This window comes from Botryllus schlosseri, chromosome 11 (assembly GCF_051294905.1).
Source record: "Botryllus schlosseri isolate E-star chromosome 11, Bs_hap1, whole genome shotgun sequence".
Taxonomy (NCBI): domain Eukaryota; kingdom Metazoa; phylum Chordata; class Ascidiacea; order Stolidobranchia; family Styelidae; genus Botryllus; species Botryllus schlosseri.
This window is the reverse complement of record NC_137246.1, coordinates 27,236,989-27,257,319: the sequence shown is the minus strand read 5'-3', so window position 1 is coordinate 27,257,319 and position 20,331 is coordinate 27,236,989. Positions and strand designations below refer to the sequence as shown.

Genomic DNA, 20,331 nt, shown 5'->3' with positions numbered 1-20,331 from the left:
TCCTAGTTCGTATCCCGTTTGCATTACCGAACCCGTTGCTTGTTGACACGGTAGGAGGAAGAAAATCTCGTGACGTCATTGAGCGTTGACCAATCGTGAGTCGCGATACTGCGACCCAGGGATCGGCGCTGCTGAAGCAAAACATGTAGTCAATTTATGACCCCCATGTCCTCTCTATCTAATGTACCATGTTTTTTTCCGAAAATCGTTAATCGATAATACTCATGCAACTATTAATTCATTAAAAGTATGTGTTTATAGATATATTTTGACGTATATGATCCGAACATCTCAATTTCTGAGCACTTTATTATATTCGATGTTAACGAGAACATTCATTTCTGTGTCCTAGTCGTTGCTCGAAGCCGGTAATTAGTAGAATTGGACTGTAGCGATAGTGGATGTTTTTGGCTATCGAAATGAAATCCTGAATCTGGTCTTATTTTGAATGAATTGACATTTACAGCGGTAGTATTATCGAGTGTATTGCCGATTGAATATTAAAAAGACGGGCCTCTGTGCAAAATATTTTCGAATCACATTACTGGAAGCGAACGATGATTGTATAGCTGTGTACGATAAAGAGATCACAGCGAAGTCGGTTTGATTGATAAATCGGTATCATAAAGTCCTTAGCGAAAATGGTAAAGCCTAAAAAGGACAAGGTAAGTTCGTTAATAGCTATAAAGGTATACAGTAGTATACAATAGTATCATTGACTCATTGTTGGGCTTCTGGGGATTTGTGATTGTGATATATCAAACTAGTGTAAATAATGATTGTAATAAATTGCTCCTAAGTTTCTCTTCTCTTTATGGCTAAGCACAATGATTCCAGTACTCTAATCTGAATCGAGTATTGATTTGAGACTCATTCCATTATAATTTAGCAAATTTTTTGACATTTGTAATGCATGCCCTCAGAATTGTCCAATATTTACAAATGATGTTCTTTTAAGAATTCTAAGTGGATTACAAAAAACAAAATTGAAAAATTTCCAACGGTTCAAAAGATAATCCGATTGAAAATTCTCTTGTCACTAGGTGGCGCTGCATGCAAAAATCTTTAAAATCGATATTTTTTGCTTAAATTGATGGCGGAGAACCAATTAAAATGTCTATTATACAATTTTGGGGCCAAGGAATTGGAAGAAATCAACTTTTTTGCTCTAAACTCAATGAAAAAAAAGTTACGGATGAACAAAAATTGGGGGGGGGCCCGGACTTGAAAATCCATGTGGTGTTCCGTTTCCACAAAAAAAATTATTGTAAAATGTACTTTAAAGCAGTATGGTTAATGTAAAATTGGATTTTCGAAGTGCAATCTATTCCTTCATGAAATCTCAAAAAAAAATTTTTTTTACAATTGTTGATTGCTTAAAATAGTATTTACGGTGAGCAGCAGAGACCAACTGTATATGCAACAGTTTGATAAGCTTATCTGCTTCTGCTATGCTGCCTTCGTGTGCTAATCCATTTTAGGCAGGTCATGATTTTGAGAATGAGGCATTGTGAGTGCCTGATTTCCAAGACTATACTCCAAGTCGTTTCACACCTTCCTGTCTTTTCATCGTGTCGCAGTCTTGTGGTGTTTGGAAATGATGAAATGTATTAATAAACTAATGCTAACATCAGTATAGCAGTCGATACAAGTGAGGTCAGACATATTATGATCGAGGGAATCGTAAATGCATTTTGTTGAATAAATACAGATTAGGAATATCATGAAAAGCCATCCCGTCCGTTATATTGGTTTGAGTACTGGAGTAGTTTGATGCATGGTTGATGTAAAAACTTCAGTACCTTAACTGTAATTTTCTTGTCAGCTGAAAAAATTCTGTTACAATTGCTGTCAATTTTAGATAAGTCGTCCTAAAGCGTACTTGTATAATAATCACACTAGGTCAGTGATTCTCAACTACGACGGGGCACAACGATTCGAATATTATAATCTGAATCAAGTAAGCTATCAATTCTAATGCTTTGAGTCAAGTAATGAGGGATAATTTTTTTCGAGTTACTACTGTAATTATCTTGTCACTACGAGTACGGGTTACGTTATCCACGAGAATTGATGTTTCTATACTATTTCCCTTGTGTATGCCTTGAAACTTCACAGTAGTGTAGTAGAAAAATATATAGTACAAAGCTCCACAGTCCACACATTAGTGGAAATGTCATATCTGTGAAGACGTGATCAACCCACAGCATTGTCAAAAAGTGTAATGAAATAGGTATGATCGAAAAATGCCGAATAATCTTTTATGTGATGAAGAACAGGTGTTCTATTATTTGCGATACCACAAAGGTACATATTTGAAATTTTCACAAATACTGTTATGGCGTCATAATGTGTCATATTCAAATACTCAACTCGAAGCTCTGATGTCACTACTAAGATGTCATAGTCACACAACAATGAACTTCTCATCTTGACATTGATCTTTACCACGCCGTACATGCCTAGATTCAGCACCTATAAAATGAGGATATCATGTCCATGTTCCGGTTCTCCGTACAAAATACGAATATTCATGATTGAAATATGTGACGTTACGCACTGCGTAGCGCTGGTGCCTTACAGGTGGATTATGTGGTTCCGGTAGTATAAAGATCGAAGTTTTAATATCATACACGAAACAATGGTACACATTCTTTACATGGGCCTACACTACATAGGGTCTACTCGTTTCTGCATTTACTAAAAATCATGCCCCAACTTTCTCATTGACAAAACCCCGGTGTTTTTCATGGGGCTGAGCGTATCTTCGACCCCAGATGAGTGTAGTGCAAATAGTTTTTCAATCCTTCGTAAAAATAATACAATTGAATAGTATCCGGTATAATATGAATATACTATTCAATTGTGTATTGAAGTTCTGTACCTCCAAGAAGCTCCCCTAAAAATAATACAGTGTAAGAAGAATTAAATTAGCAATGGATGTGTCTCGTATATATGCTTTGGATCTATTATAATTATGACATCATTGTTTTCAGGGATCTAAGCCGTCTAATGCATCATCAAAATCCAAAGATGAAGATGATGTAAGTATCGCAACAGCATTTCTAGCTGGTATTTATTGTCATGAAAACTATTTAATGAGAATTCACGATTTGGTTACAAATATCAATTGATAGGAGGTTTGAATACGTGAACATCGAGGAAAATACAGTATTGATATTGCTTTTGATAGAAGGTTGACTAATTTCATTTAAACAGTTACCTAACGCAACAGAGTGGGTACATCTGTAATTTGCTCACCTAGCACACCAAGTCCAAATATTTGCCGAGCGTATTTCTCGGGAGATAAAGAATTGGCAGCAACAATTCATAGATGGTAGATGTTGACATATTCTTGCGCTAGTGGAATATATAGCCTCCATAAAAGCATGTCACAAATCGTGTGTCAGCCAAATAACTTGGGATTACTCTGTATACATTTCATTGGTGGAACTTGCCAATGTTTTTATAGGCAAGTGGGGTTCAATTTGGATTAATGGTAGATGGTGCACTACAATGACTGCTTGCCACAGATTCATCGGTAGTTTTACCTGTAATATTTATCTTGAAATGTCTGTATTAATTATAATTATCAGTTTATCAAGTACGGTACTGCAATGTTCAAGGTGAAAATCTTGATTCTTAATCATCTGCTGCAACAATTTTATCGTGCTCTATTTGCTCGTAATGCTATTGGCAGTAGCGCCATATCATTGACGCAATGGTATGTCAACTGTTAACTGTCAACCTGTTACTAATTATATTTAGAAAAAGACCCACCCTCCACATAACAATGCCGGTCCGCCCGTTACGCCACTGACCAAAAAGTACGGGACGGGGCCTCTGGTGAGAAAAGATAAGAAACAAAGCTCGTCGCGCTTCAACATTTCGAAAAATAGGGAATTAGTTAAAATGCCGGCTTTGAAAGGTAAGCGTTCTCTTATTGATAGCAGATGAATATGCAATTGACTTATATTTTGATCCCTCTGCGTGTTATGCAGTGCTGATAGCTTTTACATGTTGTGTATAAATTGAAAATCTGTCGTGAAAATTTTATGTAGGGCTGTGCACAATGATTAGAGTACTAAAATTGCACTCTCCTTTCCACTAAGAGTGAACGTATCAACTAGAAGTATAATTTCGATACCTCTTTCCCAACTTGGACGCCTTGAAACCTAGATTGAGCGTATCCCTGAATTCAAAGTACATTCTGAACAACGCACAAATTGCAGTAAAATAGGTACCGTATTGTCCGAAAAATCTAAATTATCTTTATATGGTATATCACTCGGGGACGCAGTTATAGCCCTGAATATATGAAATTTTAATTAAGGTGACTTGTTGTACTTGTACTTGTTGGCACGAAATATCATCTGTTCGGCTCTATTATTCGAATATTTTATGCCGATGATGACATATTTGGTGCTGCAATTGTTGACTGCAAAGTTCTTCTGAAATCTCAAGTAGTTGCTGACGATTACCCCTGACGAGTGTCAGCCGAAAATATTCGAGTTTATTTCAACACGAATATATTATTCAATTGTATATTTAAGTTACGTGCCTCCAAGAGTCTGTTTATGAGCATAGACATTTATTCTTTAGATGCGGCACCGAACGACGTCGAAAGTTTGTTTGTTCGAAAGTTACAGCAGTGCTGCGTCGTTTTCGATTTTCTCACCGATCCGCTGAGCGATCTCAAGTGGAAGGAAGTGAAGAGGGGCGCCCTGAACGAAATGGTGGAATACGTCACTCATAACAGAGGGGTTATTACAGACGCGATATACCCAGAAGCGGTGCAAATGGTAGGTTGACGATCATGGTTTTGTTGCATACTAGCTTGTCTATGCGTCAGGGTTGTAATGACGCGAGTCACAATTTTTCGTTGACTTGACTCGAGTCATTTTCTTAAAAATGGATAATGACTCGACTTGAGTCAATTTTTGTGTTGACTCGACATCAGACATGATAATTACAAAATAGGCCCAGATACTCTTTTATCTGTTCAAAGAAACATGTTTAGAGTGAGAAAAATGTGATTCCTGCTGTTTAAGTTGGGTGTGTGCATTAGGGGTGTTCAAAAGTGCACTGGCTACTTGATATAATTGTTAGGTTACCTAATTTAAGCCTACATGCCAAATTTGATTTAATTCCAACCAGTGGAAGCAAGAGTTATTGCCGTCGAAAAATTTGGATTTGACTAAAATAGTATTTACGGTGGGCACAACTGTAATAAATAATTAAAGAATTGGCCACAATGGATACTATTTTTTTCAAATCCAAATTTTTTCGACGGCAATAACTCTGCTTCCACTGGTTGGAATTAAATCAAATTTGGTAAACATCGTTTCTATAGACAACCTAACACTTTCATGGGGTGAACAGAAAATTTTTGAATATTAATTTTTATATAATAAATAGAAACTTTGTTCTCCTGTAGCAATGCGGCTATATATATATATATCGACTTTTCAATTAGATAAAATAAAAAAGGGCAAAAGAAAACAGGAGACAAAAAGAACATCGAGATAATCAGTTTTGGGTTCGTGTTAAGCGTCTCTAACGTGGGCGGTCGTGGGCGTCTTCAAGTGACAGCCCGCGTTGCGCTAGTCTCCATTGTCGAGCGCCATGTTCTCCGATTCCAGCCACGTCTGCGCCATGGCTCCGTGGGAATGTGATTGATGATGGCGGCGGCTGGTTGCTCGTCTAGATGGCCGATCAGGCGGAAGCGTCGTTCAGCTGCCAGTAGACTGCCAGCTACTGGTTGAAATTGAACCAAATTTGGTGTGTAGGCTTAAATTAGGTTAACCTAACAATTTTATTAAGCAGCCAGTGCTATTTGAGAAAAAGAGTCATATTTGAACACTTCTAGTGTGCATTGATCACCAACGAACCCCTTAGACTGGCTCAGTGAACCCCCCTGGGTTCGTTTGGACCCCGGTTAAAGGCCACTTTTCTATCGTTCAGTCAGATTTATTACGAGTGTTGTAGACTTAAATTTGAGGCCAAATGTTGTCTATCATTGGGAAGGGTCATGATTGCAAGTTCATAAAATATCTGATGGCTACAATTTTCAATGATGAGTTGAAGTCAGCAGCAAGAACATTGTATTCCTTGGTTACGATTCAAATTTTCACCAATGTAGTTTTGTCTTTTGTGGAAGAGTCGAGTTACATATCACAACACATGACCACATGGGCTTCAGACCAGTTTTAAAATCCATGCTCGGCAGTCTGCATGCTGCCACCGCAGCTTCAGTAATGGCAGTAATGACAATGAGAGAAAAACTGTAAATCGGCCAGAGGATTTTCGTTGTTTATGTATAATCGATTTTCCCATGTTCTCCAAATTTCACTTTGTGCCTCCAGGGTTGCCTTAATGCAAAATGTGTAAGAAAATGTAGCACACGAGCATAAGACCATGCTCACTACTGTGATAGCAATAGTTAACTCACAGAGCTGACTGCACAATTGAATAATGTCTTCATATTAAAATGAACCCAAATACATTCAGCTGACGAGTGTCAGTCAAAAATATTCAGGTTTATTTCAATATGTATCCATACTATTCAATTGTATATTGAAGTTCTGTACCTCCAAGAAGCTCTTTAACTGACTGTGTTAATGATAGGGCTTCATCATAATTCTTATGATATATCCTTGAAATTCCATTCTGGAACATGCTAACACACTTGCAGTCCACAGGCCTATTCATAATGAGATTTCCAGTGACATAGCACTGTCTGGTGATTACCTGGTGCCATTTTGATAATGAAAATTTCATGCCCAAGCATCCTGCGTGTGTTAGCTTTGCAAGTTTTTAAATGTAGAGGGATTCATGTTTCTTCCTTATAGTCCACATTAATGGTTTATATGACGGGTTACTCATTGTGGATATGACTGCAAATTCGTTATGCAGTCATCAGCAATGTCGACTGTGTAAAATATAGCTTTATTGAGCTGTTTGTTTGAAGAGTCTGGATATCTACATTGAATTCTTATATGCAATTTCCCATTGAATAATACGAAGAACGATTCCCTTAACTAATTCAATTCCAGCCTAGTACTTGAGGATCATATGGAGGTCGAGATCAAATTGTAACTCTTGCGATATCATCTCAAAACAATTACGAATTATTTGGAATTTTGATACAAATTGAAATTTCGCCAAGCCCGTTCCTTGGTACAAGCAACATGGTGTGGAAATATAACATTTTCGATTTTTATGTGGTTCTAGCAGCAAATTGCTCTGGTATGGGTCATTAAATTATAGAAATATTTATAGTATGACATCAGCACTCAATAGTAAGCCAAATTGTGGCTACTTTTATACAATTATGTAAAATCTGGGCTCACGAAATCATAGCTATGGATTTATTTTCATTTGTGATAACACAATAGCCTACTTTGGTTGGCAGCAATAATTTGTCTGGTATTGGTCAACTCTTTGAAATTTAGTGTACAGCCACAGCAAATATCCTATTTGTAGCCTGTGGGGATGGTTCCTGTACTAGTCGTGGCTTTGAGAATCTAATTACTTCATTATGAGCATGTAATTAGGAGGCACATTATCGTGATGTTAACGCTGGTCATATTTTACTGCGTGTCGTATTGATGTTATGCCAATGCCATGTTCCTTTAATCTAATAATTGACAAAAAGCGTACCTTCCTTATTGAATGATGGGAAATTTGGCCTTGCCAACGTTGTATCAAAGACTTGAGCTATTGGGTGTTACAGTAAAAGGTCTGCTGGCTGGTATAGTTATTCCACTAGTGCGTGGCTCAACTTTTTATGTACTTGGTCTGTATCTGGAATGGGTCGATTTCCATTTGCATGCCACATATAATGCAACATCACTGGATTGTTGTAAAATTATTTATGATGATTAGAATTTTGCACTAGCGCATTCACTCCGACAATCACGTGACGTACATTTTTAAATAGGATACGTTGGTTTAAATGGCAGAATTTCCAAAATGCTTTGTTGTGGGTTTTGAGAGGTCGTGGGAATGCCCTTTCTGCGATGCATCAATTTTAGTTCTCCAGCTTATGAAAGACAGAACAATGTGCGTGGAATCACTTGAATTGGATCTTTATTTTGATTGCAGTTTGCTGTGAACACATTTCGATCGCTGCCCCCGCTCAGTAACCCAAGCGGGGCCGAATACGACCCCGAGGAAGATGAACCCAATTTGGAAGCCGCGTGGCCACATATCCAGGTCGGTACATACCAAAAACTAGAAATTTTTTCAGTTTTCCCAAACTTGGATTAGAATAGAATTGCTGAATCCCAAAAAAACTTTGAAATTGAATTGAAATCCGAATGAGTACGAAATCAAACATTTTTACGGAAAAGCAGTAATTAGATTACAGTTAGATTTCTGCCGTTTTGCTCTAATTAGTCTGATTGAATAACTAGAATTATCTAGTTGTCCAAGTCTGGTGGCTTACATTCTGAGATTTGGCTTGGTTATTAAGAAATAATTTAGTCGTTTCTAAGAGGTAATGCTAGATCCGAAATCCTATTCTTGTGCATAGTTTTAAGTATATCCTTGGACACTGCAACGTGAGATGATTTACACGATTTTATTTGTGTTTAGCTCGTGTACGAGTTCTTTTTACGCTTCTTGGAATCGCCCGATTTTCACCCGCCTATTGCAAAGAAATTTATCGACCAAAAGTTTGTCCTCGAGGTGAGGCCTTGTAGGTTGTAATTTTGTATATCCAGTAGCCCGGTATGTTTCTTCGCTACTGTAATATATGGTTAGACGGGCTGTTTACTAGAGGCGTGGTCTTGAGGAATATAGGGTGCGTGTTGAAACAATAGTAGAGCTACATCAAATATTACTTTTTGAGTTGGGTGCCATAAGATTCTTATAGCTTCATAGAAAGATTTATCTACGGCTTGTTGATGTTTGACCAATTGACCTTAACACGGTGGCTTAGGTTAGATTCACACAAGAACAATATTCTACGTACTCTTGCAGGGGTCGCCAACTCAAAACGGGTCGTGGACCACTTTCAAATCGAATTCAACCACGTTTTTAAGACAGTACAACTCGACAAGGGCATAATTACCACAAAAAAGCAATATTTTATTAAAGAAATGCAAATATTATGATTATCACTTTCATTTTATTTTGAACTATGAGCTGCGTACGATAACCGACAACGCTTTTTGCCGAGTAAAGAATCGGTATTGGGGTTACCTAGACGCAAAGCTTGATCTTGCGGAGATGCCCCAAGTCGTTTTTCAAGTGTCTCGGTCTTGGCAGTGTCTGGGCTATCGCACGTCAAGGCAATATCCCATTCATATCAACCGATTCTTCATCGATGGAATGCTATTACCATCGCCGAAGCCGTATCAGCTAGTGGGGAATAGTGATGTCGAGTAGAAGATAATGACTTGATTTGACCAACAACAATAATATTTTTAAACTGAAATACATTTCAAAAGGCTTTATTAAGCATTCTTCCGAAATCTCAAATCAGGCCGCGTGTTGGTGATCCCTCCTGTAAACAGTCGACTAGCAATGGTAATACATTTCCCTTGTTCAGACGGGTTGATATTGGACTAATTTGGTGTAGTATTTTTTTCCGACAGACTCTCAAGGTGTTCGGTCATTTGCGGTAACGAATAACAAACAAGCACGAGGTCATAAATTATTTATCGAATAAATCGCATTCTGCGTGATACGGTTTTGCTGGCAGCAAGCTACATGTATGTGTGCTGCATGATTGCAAAATTATCATAAATTGTGCATTTATATAACCGTGAAGTGTCCTATTAACAGGGCGTAACATAAGTAGAATCAGCACAAGCTAAATGAAGACTAGGGGTGTTCAAAAATGACTTTTTTCCTCAAATTCTTATGGCTACTTGATAAAATTGCTAGGTTACGTAATTGAAGCCTGCACACCAAATTTGGTTCAATTCCAACAAGTAGCCGCATTGCTACAGGAGAAGAATTTTTTTTATTTATTATAAAAAAATTACTAAAACAAATTTCAAAATTTTCTGTTCACCCCATGAAATTGTTCGGTTTTCTATAGAAGCGATGTTCACCAAATTTGGCTCAATTCCAACCAGCGGAAGCCGAGTTATTGATGTCGAAAAATTTGGATTTGAATAAAATAGTATTTACGGTGGGCACGACTATGATAAATAATTGAAGAATTGGTCACCGTAAATACTATTTTATTCAAATCCAAAATTTTTCGATTGCAATAACTCCATTTCCAGAAGTTGGAATTGAGCCAAATTTAGTGAGCATTATTTTTATAGACAACTTAACAATTTCGTGGGTGAACAGAAAATTTAGAAATTTTTTTTATTCATTTTTTATACTAAATGAAAAACTTTCTTCTCCTGTAGCGATGCGGCTACTGGTTGGAATTGAACCAAATTTGGCGTGCAGGCTTCAATTAAGTAACTAACAATTTTATCAAGTAGCCAGTAGAATTTGAGAGAAAAAGTCATTTTTGAACACCCCTAATGAAGACACCTTCCAGGCTACAGCCCAACCGATTATTATTGATTCGACGATGCTATCAAAACGATATAACACTGTACAATTACTATCGGCAATTTTCACGACGTCACAGGTTAGTAGTATGGAGTCGGAGAAGTATGATCTGTTATTGGTAGACTGGGATTATTGATAATATTTCTTACAGCTTACATGTGTCCAGATTCAAACTTTTTAGTTTATTTCATGTCCAAACATTGGAATGACTGTGTAGCTGTACAAATCAAAGCTCTGAAGCTTTAGAAATGCGCCTTAAACTAGATGCCATATCGTCGCAGTGGTATTAAAGTGACTTAAATCCATTTTTACAAATTTCGAGATCTAATTTTAAAATTGATGAAAATCATGTTTTTGTTTAATTTTCGTTTGTTTTGGGCCATATCCTGGTCATGTTTGTTTGTCTCACTGTTTCAAAGTTAATCACGACGACGCTATGTCCAAACGAGAATGAAAACTTTACATAAAGCTAGTGATTATATCTGTTGGTATATTGGTCGGTATCTAGTCGAGAGTTCTTGCGTGGCAACTTGTTTACAACTTTCGTTCTCTCATCTTTTGCGGTGCTTTGCAGCTTTTGAATCTGTTCGACAGCGAAGATCCTCGCGAACGCGATTTCTTGAAGACCACTCTGCATCGCATTTACGGAAAATTTCTCGGCCTGCGAGCCTACATTAGGAAGAATATCAACAATATATTCTATAAGTACGTTCCGTGCAAGTTGCTTATCAGTAGTACTGAGCGAAATCGAGCGTTTGAGTTTGAGTATCGCCCATGATGATGCGGCAAGTTCAAATATGCAGGCTACCTTTTGTGTGACCACATAGAAAATATGTAAAATATATATTTTTACGACCATTGACCATACCTACGTCATTACCTCGTATATTTGAATAATATGTCAATATTTATTACCCGAAGCTTTTGAAACTCACATTCATCAGGGGCTACATTATTCGAACGTATTATTAGGCTCTGTAGGCTACCTCTAAGCGTTTTTTGTATATTTCCGAAAAAGGTACAGCGATCAGACCTATGTCATTGTGCTTTGTGGCAATTGTATGGTTTGATACTGACTTCAAATAAAACTCATTTCCAAGTCATTTCCACTAACGTGCGTTGGTTTATGCTGGTTTTTCGGATGCCGCGGTACGACCAATCGAGGTTTCAAGGCTTCCAAGAGTAACGAAATATAATTCTCATTGATAATTCAACTCTTAGTTGAAAAGAGGGTGTAAATTCATTACTCAAAACAATCATCTGTCACTGCTCAACCGGAATCATGAAAATTAATACTTGATTCGGATTGAAGTACTCAAATTACTGTGCCAGGCCGTACTTACAATTTATGATTAACTAGCAATACATTAGGTATTCCATCTGTTGCAACGAAATGAATGAGTGTAGCAGAAATTTCTCGGTTATTAATCGTAATGTCTTTGCACCCGAGTTATGTATAGCCTGGTAGGTGTGTCGGAGGTGTGATGCTTATTGATCTTTCCTATAATCATTCAACACTGACTGACTACCTTAGCGCGAATTCCGTCCCGTTTATCTTTTATATTCATGTGTTCATTTATTTGCAGAATTGAATCGAGTGCACGTATTAATTTCAACGATTCGTGTTGATTGGAGAGAAATCATGCGCTCCTTGCCACTGATTGTTGATTTATCAACGAGTATTTTCTAATATGGGAGGCTGTAAAGCTCTATTGGTCGTATCGCAGCATAAAAAACATCTAATACATAGCTTATATGTTAGTTGAAATGACATAACTGTTTAGTCGTGGTAACAAAGTGCAATGAAATTAGGTATGAGTGAAAAATACTAAATCATTAATATTACGTTGAACTAGCATTATATTGTTTGTGGTCGCACAAAGGGTACATATTTTAACTTGCCACATCATTTATATTGTAGTGACGTCAATTTGATTGATACTTTGATACCGGCTCCATTCCTGAGCAATTGAAATGCGTCTTGTATGTTAGGCCATGCGTGTTTGTAAGACCGCCTTATTTAGTAGCCTACTTACCCGTCCACAATTCCAGATGTTATGACGGTTTCTGTGACCATCTCCTACCAATTATGACGTCTTGTTTCAATACCGGCGTACCTTATATTTGTACAGCTAGCTAGCTCGCTAAATATTTGATAGAGGGCGAACGTTATCGGAAATGACTTTTATCACACATAGTAGGCACGTTGCAGCGTTTCTTACTATCTGTTTCTGGGATAGTTGATTCTGTTTGAATTGTTTTCAAATTTAAAGAACTTGTCCGATTATTCGAATTTTCATGCCTGTGACGTCATATTCGGTGATAAGACCCCTGACGGGTGTCAGCCCAAGATATTTCGGTTTATTTCAATATCAATATGTTACTCAATAGTGTATTGGAAGTTATGTACATCCAGGAGTCTGTTTAAATTGTGTTGTTGAAAACTCGAATGATGGCATATTTCGTATTTAGATTCATTTACGAAATGGAGAGACATAATGGAATCGCAGAGTTGCTAGAAATTTTGGGCAGGTACGTTTTTTATGCGGTCAGAGAGACGATTCCTGACGATTTCTATGTATTTTGTATTTTTCCGCAGCATTATCAACGGTTTCGCACTCCCGCTAAAAGAAGAGCACAAAGTATTCCTGGTTCAAGTCCTGATACCTCTCCACAAGGCGCGGTCGCTGAGCGTGTATCACCCGCAGTTGGCCTACTGCGTAGTGCAGTTCCTCGAGAAGGACTCGGCCCTCACCAAATCGGTGAGGATTATTTTACTGTAACACGTTAGGATTCCCACCAGCAGAGGGCTACTAGAGAAATTTCAAACTTAGATTAGAAATAGAATTAGTGAATTCGCAAAAACTGGGAAATTTAATTCAATCCCTGGTTAGAAAAAAATGCATTTTCAAGTTTTTGCAAATTCAGTAACTCTAATTTTGATCTAATCTGTAAAAAATATGCTTATATAATTCCGATTTTAAATCTAATTTCGAAAAATTAAGAATCTTCTAGCTGTCAAAATCTGCTCGTGGCTGTTCTAGTGACGTCTCGCGCTTGTAATTTTCGCGACGGGCTAAACAGGATTTGTTCGTGTCAGGTGGTCGACGGCTTGCTGAAGTTCTGGCCGAAAGTTCACAGTCCGAAAGAGGTGATGTTTCTGAACGAGCTCGAGGAAATTCTCGACGTCATCGAGCCGACCGAGTTCACCAAGATTATGACTCCGCTTTTCAAGCAGCTTTCAAAGAGCGTGTCGAGTCCACATTTTCAGGTCAGCGCCACAGATTTCATTTGTTGCCTGCTATAATATGTGTACTTTTGTTGTTTTCGTTGCTAGGCCTGTGCTGGCCATTTTGGAAAGCCAAACAGGTTCAAGATTCAATATCTGAGGCTGGATTAATATCTCCATATGTTTTCATTGATACGATCTACTTGATAGTTTTCATTTTTTATATGCAACCACTACGGTCTAGAATACTTGCGGTACTTTTACTTGGAAATTCCTACTTCTACTTGTAGTTGAGTTTGAATTTTGAATATTACTTCTACATCTACTTGATTATCAACGACCGCTTTGGAATAATAGTACTGTGGGTAGTTTTTTAATTGATATTTGAAAAATTTCCTGCTGTAAATACTCTTTTTTCACATCACGAATTTTGAACTCCAATAACTTCTACGGGTTACAATTGAGCTAAATTTTATGTGCATTGTTTTTTTTTCTTGAGCAACTAAAGAACTTCGTGGGGTTGACTGGAAAATTTAAGGAAACGCATTTTTTGTAAATAATTCAAATTTTGTAACTACAATAATTTCACTTTTACTGGTCGGCAGGCGCGTAGCCAGCCGAAAAATAAGGGGGGGGTTTGAAATAAAAGGGGGGGTTTCGATTTTTCCGAATTTAGTAACGTAGCATTGATTCATTAGGGTTAAGTACATGCGATGCGTAAATAACGATTATACAACATCCCGTGTTGGCGATTATAGGCGTATGATAAGCTTGTCGACGAGTCCGGAAGTGCTGTTAATTAGCGACTCCCTGATCTGTCGTGAACAATGAAATACGCACGAGTTGAACATTTGAATACGCGCGCTTATCAACGCGCTGAACAATTAAATTCGCGCGCTTGTCAAAGCGTCCAACAATTAAATACGCCCGCTCATCAATGCGTCTTGCGTCTTACGTAGCCTCGGCGACGATTTAGGCAAGTAAAAATGTACGAGTTTTTATGGAATATGTGTGCTATAATGACGCCGATTTCAGGTGGTTCAAACCTTTACCTCTTATAACTCAAGCCTACTGGACTATAACTGAAGACTAGTGGAAATCAATTACGCATGTTTGTAGGCACGGGTCGAACATGATTGCGGACATTCGATGTCATTCAGTTACGAGATGTCACTCTTTAATCACAATCGCTAATCAGCATATACTTAATAGCATTTTATCTAAGCCATCCAGAAATAGGAGCCAAAGCCCATCCCAAGACGCGGTAGTTAGGCTAGCGATATCTTTAGTACTAGGCCTATTCCAGATGCGATTGTGTAGGCCTACGAAGATATCGTGCACACCAAGCCAATGCAGATGTGATTGTGAAGGCCAGTGACAATATCGTGCGACGCGGGCCTATTGCAGATGTGATTATTCAAGCCAGCGGAATTAGGCTTGTTGGAGACGCGGTAAATCAGGCTAGTAATGATTGCCGAACGCGCGACAATGAATGACCCGATTTCGCCAATCATCTCAGCGGGAGATCGTGTCGCGTTACATTGTGCAGTGCAATGCCCACAGACGAATCTCGCTAATTAGCAACACGTCTTTCGTTAATTGGCCGCGCCTTCTGTTAATTCGCCGCGCGCAATACTGATAATATGACTTATTGAATTGCAAACGAGTATTAGCGTCAGAGCGGTCATTTAAAAAGAGCAAGGTTTCGCGTTAAAGGAGGGGGTTTCGCGTTTCTAAAGGAGGGGGTTTCGACCCCCGAAACCCCCCCCCCTGGCTACGCGCCTGCTGGTCGGTATTGAGCCAAATTTGTTTGTTGCAATGTTTTTTCAGACAACTTGACAATTTCGTGACGTTGACTGAAATTTGAGAAATTAAATTTTTTATTAAATTTAAATTTAACTCCAATAGCTTCACTTCTACAGGAGGGAATGGAGTCAAATTTGGCGTTCAGCGTTTTTTAGACAATTTGACAATTCCGTGGGGTTGACTGTAAAAATTAGTGAGAATTTTTAGGAAATTCAAATTTTGTAACTCAAACAGCTACTACTGGCTGGAATTGAGTCATATTTGGTGTGCAGCGTTTTTTTAGCCAATTTATTTAATAGCCAGTCAAATTTAGAGAAAAAATTCATTTCACTCACTCCTCAGTTTTGAGTTGAATGGAAATTTTGAAAAGTAGTTGATTCGTAAAACAGAACTAGCTTCCCGCTTTCATGGCGTTATCCAAGAGGATATTACGATGAAAATATTAATATGAATCTAAACGGCAATACTGATCCATTTCAGGTAGCGGAACGAGCGCTGTACTTTTGGAATAACGAGTACATCATGAGTCTGGTGAGCGACAACACGGAAACTGTGCTGCCCATCATATTTCCGGCTCTGTACAGAAATTCAAAGTCACACTGGAACAAGTGAGTACTCAGCAGGGCTCGGCGCAAGGATTGCAGTACTGGAATCTGATTTGAGTATTAATTGTACTGATTCGTGTCGAGCAGTGAGGGAGGAGTTTTTCAAGTGCTGAAACTGAAATTATAGCATTGGTACCATTTCCCACTTGAAACCTTATTTGGTCGTATAGTAGCATACGAAACATGTTAAATCCGCAAAACTACTCACTTTTTAAAACTCAGAACTAGAACTAGAACCACTCAATTTTCAGAATACCCAACTAGAACTAGAACTAGGACTACTCATTTTTTTAAACTAGCAACTAAAATTAGAACTACTCTATTTTCGAATTCCGCAACTAGAACTAGAACTAGGACTACTCATTTTTTTAAACTAGCAACTAAAATTAGAACTACTCAATTTTCATATTCCGCAACTAGAACTAGAACTAGGACTACTCATTTTTTTAAACTAGCAACTAAAATTAGAACTACTCAATTTTCAAATTCCGCAACTAGAACTAGAACTACTCAAAAACCGGTAGTCAGTTGACCGCCAACTAACTAAATGGGTAGTTTGTACAAGGCACAAGTTTGTACCTATTTGAACTTTCCGCGTCATCCGTAGTCTAGCGGCGCATAATGAATGATACTTTATTCAACTCAGTATCGCATTGCTTAGCCCTAGTACTTCCTTTGTGATCTGCGTTGGATTTTTGATAATGTGTTACTTTTTCGTTCAGAACGATCCACGGTCTCATCTATAACGCCTTAAAAATATTCATGGAGATGAACCAGACGCTTTTCGACGAATGCACTCAGAAATACAAATTGGCGAAGCAAAAGTACGTCGATTTAAGCTCGGACCCGTGTTTCATTGCGTTAACGAGATCTGACCGTCTTCTATATCTTTAGAGAGAAAGAAAAGCAAAAGGAGAGAGAAGACTGTTGGGATAAACTTTCCAAATTGGCTGTGAAAAATCCTCAGGTACGAGAAAGCGACGGGTTTCACATTTCATTAGGTCCTTGACTTCTTGATTTATTTTAAAATGATGTGGTGGCATCAGACATGAGGCTATTACTGGAATAAATTGATCGATTGCAATTACTTCTGCAACGATTACGATCACAGTTCCAGCGATATCTCGTTGTGGTCGATTACGATTGCATGGAAAAGATGTGAAAATGATACACATTCCAGCCCATAATTTGCAGGACTCGGTTACAAAAAATGATGTTTAACAGAGTCCGACTCCAAAATTTTTATGATTCCAACAAGAGAAGATGTAACAAAAATCCGCATCTTTTCAATGTCATATTTTTTCAGGCACAAAAATTATTCAGTAAGGGTACGTTAACGCCGTTCACGGATTCCATTATCGCGGCGGCAGACAATCCTCTCATGGCCATGCTTGGATGCGGGGACGCCCCGTATTCCGCGGCGGGCCAGCTCAACCAGAGCATGGACACCGATATCGACGAGGACCTCAGTCCGGCGCACGTCAGCAAGGAGGCGGAAGAGGTGACCGGACCACGTTTGAGTTGTATTCGTTATGTATCTATCGCGACATCAGGGTTGTAGCCAAGTCGCAAGATAATCATGCTTTTATAGTTTTGACCCGAGTCATTTTCAGTTCATCCCTAGTCAAGTCCAAGTCAGGACGTTCACTGTTCAAGTTCAAGTCCAAGTCATGTTCACCCCAGTTTTTACAACTCTGCTTCGATGATATACTCATTCTTCGCATTCTTATCAGTTTCTGGCCCTATTTTTCCAAGTACCTGCCAGTACCGATAGACGAATTACCAATAATGTGGTAACTTCACTCTTCTTCGAAGTTCCGATGAAATGCCTGTCTTGGCTGTCTGAGTCTTGAGTCAATACACAAATTGACTCGTGTCGAGTAGAGTCATGTTCCGCATTTTGCGAAAATTACTCGAGTCAAGTTGAGTCACAAACAAATCGCGAGTTAGTCATTACAACCCTGTGGTCAAACCTAAAATGCTCCCTACGTTTTTCTTCGTGGTATTGATTTCACCTTCTAATAACGTGAAATGGAATACGCAAAATATCAACGTGTCCAAATTTATCTCGGGGGAATGTTTGTCCACAAATTTGTTTTTCTGTGGCGCAGGGCAAGAAAGTTTTGAAAAAAGCGGGCCGCAACCTGATCCGTCGAAAGTCCGAGCTGCCCCAGGACATGTACACCGCCACGGCGCTGGAGAACCACAGGCGCGCCGAGGAGAACCTCACCACCAACGTGGAGAACAACAACACTTAGGCCCAGCCCGTCCTCGGCCTATACGTACGACAGTTGAACGAAAATGTGTTTGTCTTAACGCCGTGTCCCAAGAACGTAGTGTGCCCGTGCCGATTCCGTGTAACGCAATTATCCCGGCGGGATCGATGGTGTTCGATATATATATCTACAGTCTGCTGGCCGATTTTCAGGGGGGCGCTCTACGCTAGGGCTGGGTTCGAGGGCTCGAATTTGAGTCGAGTATTGATAGATGATGTTTTTCGAACACTGAAATGCCACTAAGAGTTGATTTTCCATGAAAATTATAGTTTTGATTGCATTATCACAAAGCACAATGATATATGCATGGTCTGAAAAATACCAAATTCTTTTTATGTGATGTAGATCTGGCGTTATATTCTCCGTGGTAGCATGAAAAGATTCATATTTGAATGTTCCACGTCACGTCGTACTGTTGTGACGTTATAACGTGTGATACTCATCCCAGCTCCTAGCGTAGACCGATTCAGGCCCCGGTTTTTATGTATCGGGACGTTCAATGAAGTGTTCATTCCTTACTGTTTTCTGTACACCCATCGTATTTAGAGGGAATCATGCTGGCTCGGGCGGTTTATTTTTTGTATCGCGCAATGTAGTAGCAACGGCATAAACGTCTACGATACCGGCGTTGGTTATGACTAGGTTGATCGCGAATGTGTGCTTTATTCGGTCTATGTGAAGCATATAGGCATTGTTTTTGGCCTGTCCAAAAGTCAGATTACATATGCTGTTCGTGAATTTATAATTGTAGCGATTAAATGAGTTATCTCATGGCCTGGATTCAAGGAGATATTTCGTTTTTGCTGTCACTGGTCGTCAACCAAACCCGTCCGCAATTCGTTATTTCGGCACCATTCGCGGCTCTTAATAACTGTGACGTCCTAGTAATTGCATGACACTGTCGAAATGTGTTGCTGTGTTGTCGCGCTAAGATCGGGTCGTCATCGGAATTCTGTTTCTAGGTTGGTAACAACCATGAAAGTATCCATAGATTCTGTAGGGGCTCTCTGCTTTGAAAGTATTTTGTATTTATGGTGAGTGACATTAAGTTATGTTGTTACGCTCGTAAAACCCAGGTGATGTCGCATTTATCGCTTGTGGAGGTTTGGTTTATTGGCGCGTATCGTAGAAACGTTGTCCCGCACGGCTGGCAGAAATAACCCTTTCGAGCGCGTATATTTTTCTTAGGAAATTTCTTACGTTGTTGTTTCATCCGTCGTTGTATATACTGTACTATTCAATTCCTTGCACAAGACGGCGATCACGGCTCGGGTCGTAATTGGGCGGGAGTCCGGACGATTCGATTATCGCCCGCGCGCGCGCGAAACGGGGATCGGTGTGCCCGTGTAACGCGAGACGGTTTTGTATCGTGAGGTTCCCGGTCGCGTTTTCGTCGGTAATCACTTGAAATATACGATGGTTCGATCGAGTGTGCGGTTTTGTTTTGGTCATCGTGGAGAACAGGGGTGAAGTGAGGTGTTCGTGCTATGTCGTAGTTGGACAGCTACGAAGCTTTCAACTTTTCCAAATTAGGTTGGAATTAATATTATTGCTGCACAGTTGCGTGACTCGAGGAGTAACATTTGTCGATGTAGGACCCTACGAGACCTGAAAATGTGTTTGTCATAGCAAAAGAAACTATTATAATGGGCTGATAAATGAGCTATTACCAGCTGGCAATATTAAACCTGTGATAAGGGTTTCTTGGCCCCGGAACTCGCAACTGTCCTGACCTCACAAAGAATTGCCTCAGCTGCCACCGGAAGCTAAGAATAATTGCAGAAATATTAAATAAACAATGCGATTTGAGTGTTGAATATAAAAATTTATCATAGAGCCGTATATGGCTAGCAAGCCGTAGATTAGCTACCCTTGTTGTATATGAACGTTT

At 39.0% G+C, this 20,331-nt stretch overlaps 2 protein-coding genes across 2 annotated transcripts in view; one reads left to right on the top strand and one right to left on the bottom strand.

Moving 5' to 3' along the window:
- LOC145449724 (atlastin-2-like) overlaps positions 1 to 20,331 on the bottom strand; it is a 214,325-nt gene that overhangs the window by 139,911 nt on the left and 54,083 nt on the right. The gene's annotated exons all lie outside the window — the stretch shown is intronic.
- Positions 432 to 19,870, top strand: LOC145450349 (serine/threonine-protein phosphatase 2A 56 kDa regulatory subunit gamma isoform-like). The gene is made up of 15 exons (XM_080328860.1): positions 432 to 665; positions 2,997 to 3,044; positions 3,769 to 3,928; positions 4,603 to 4,802; positions 8,107 to 8,217; positions 8,599 to 8,691; positions 11,099 to 11,229; positions 12,997 to 13,056; positions 13,124 to 13,286; positions 13,625 to 13,795; positions 16,040 to 16,167; positions 16,887 to 16,988; positions 17,059 to 17,131; positions 17,471 to 17,665; positions 18,276 to 19,870. The coding sequence occupies exons 1-15, from the start codon at positions 642 to 644 to the stop codon at positions 18,420 to 18,422; spliced, it is 1,806 nt and encodes a 601-aa protein (XP_080184986.1). The 5' UTR covers positions 432 to 641; the 3' UTR covers positions 18,423 to 19,870.

Bases quoted from the DNA above. Each gene is read 5' to 3' on its own strand.
- LOC145450349 (XM_080328860.1), top strand. From the start codon at position 642: ATGGTAAAGCCTAAAAAGGACAAG. The intron at 3,045-3,768 runs GTAAGTATCGCA...AATTATATTTAG, and splicing joins AATCCAAAGATGAAGATGAT to AAAAAGACCCACCCTCCACA. The intron at 13,057-13,123 runs GTACGTTTTTTA...ATTTTTCCGCAG, and splicing joins TTGCTAGAAATTTTGGGCAG to CATTATCAACGGTTTCGCAC.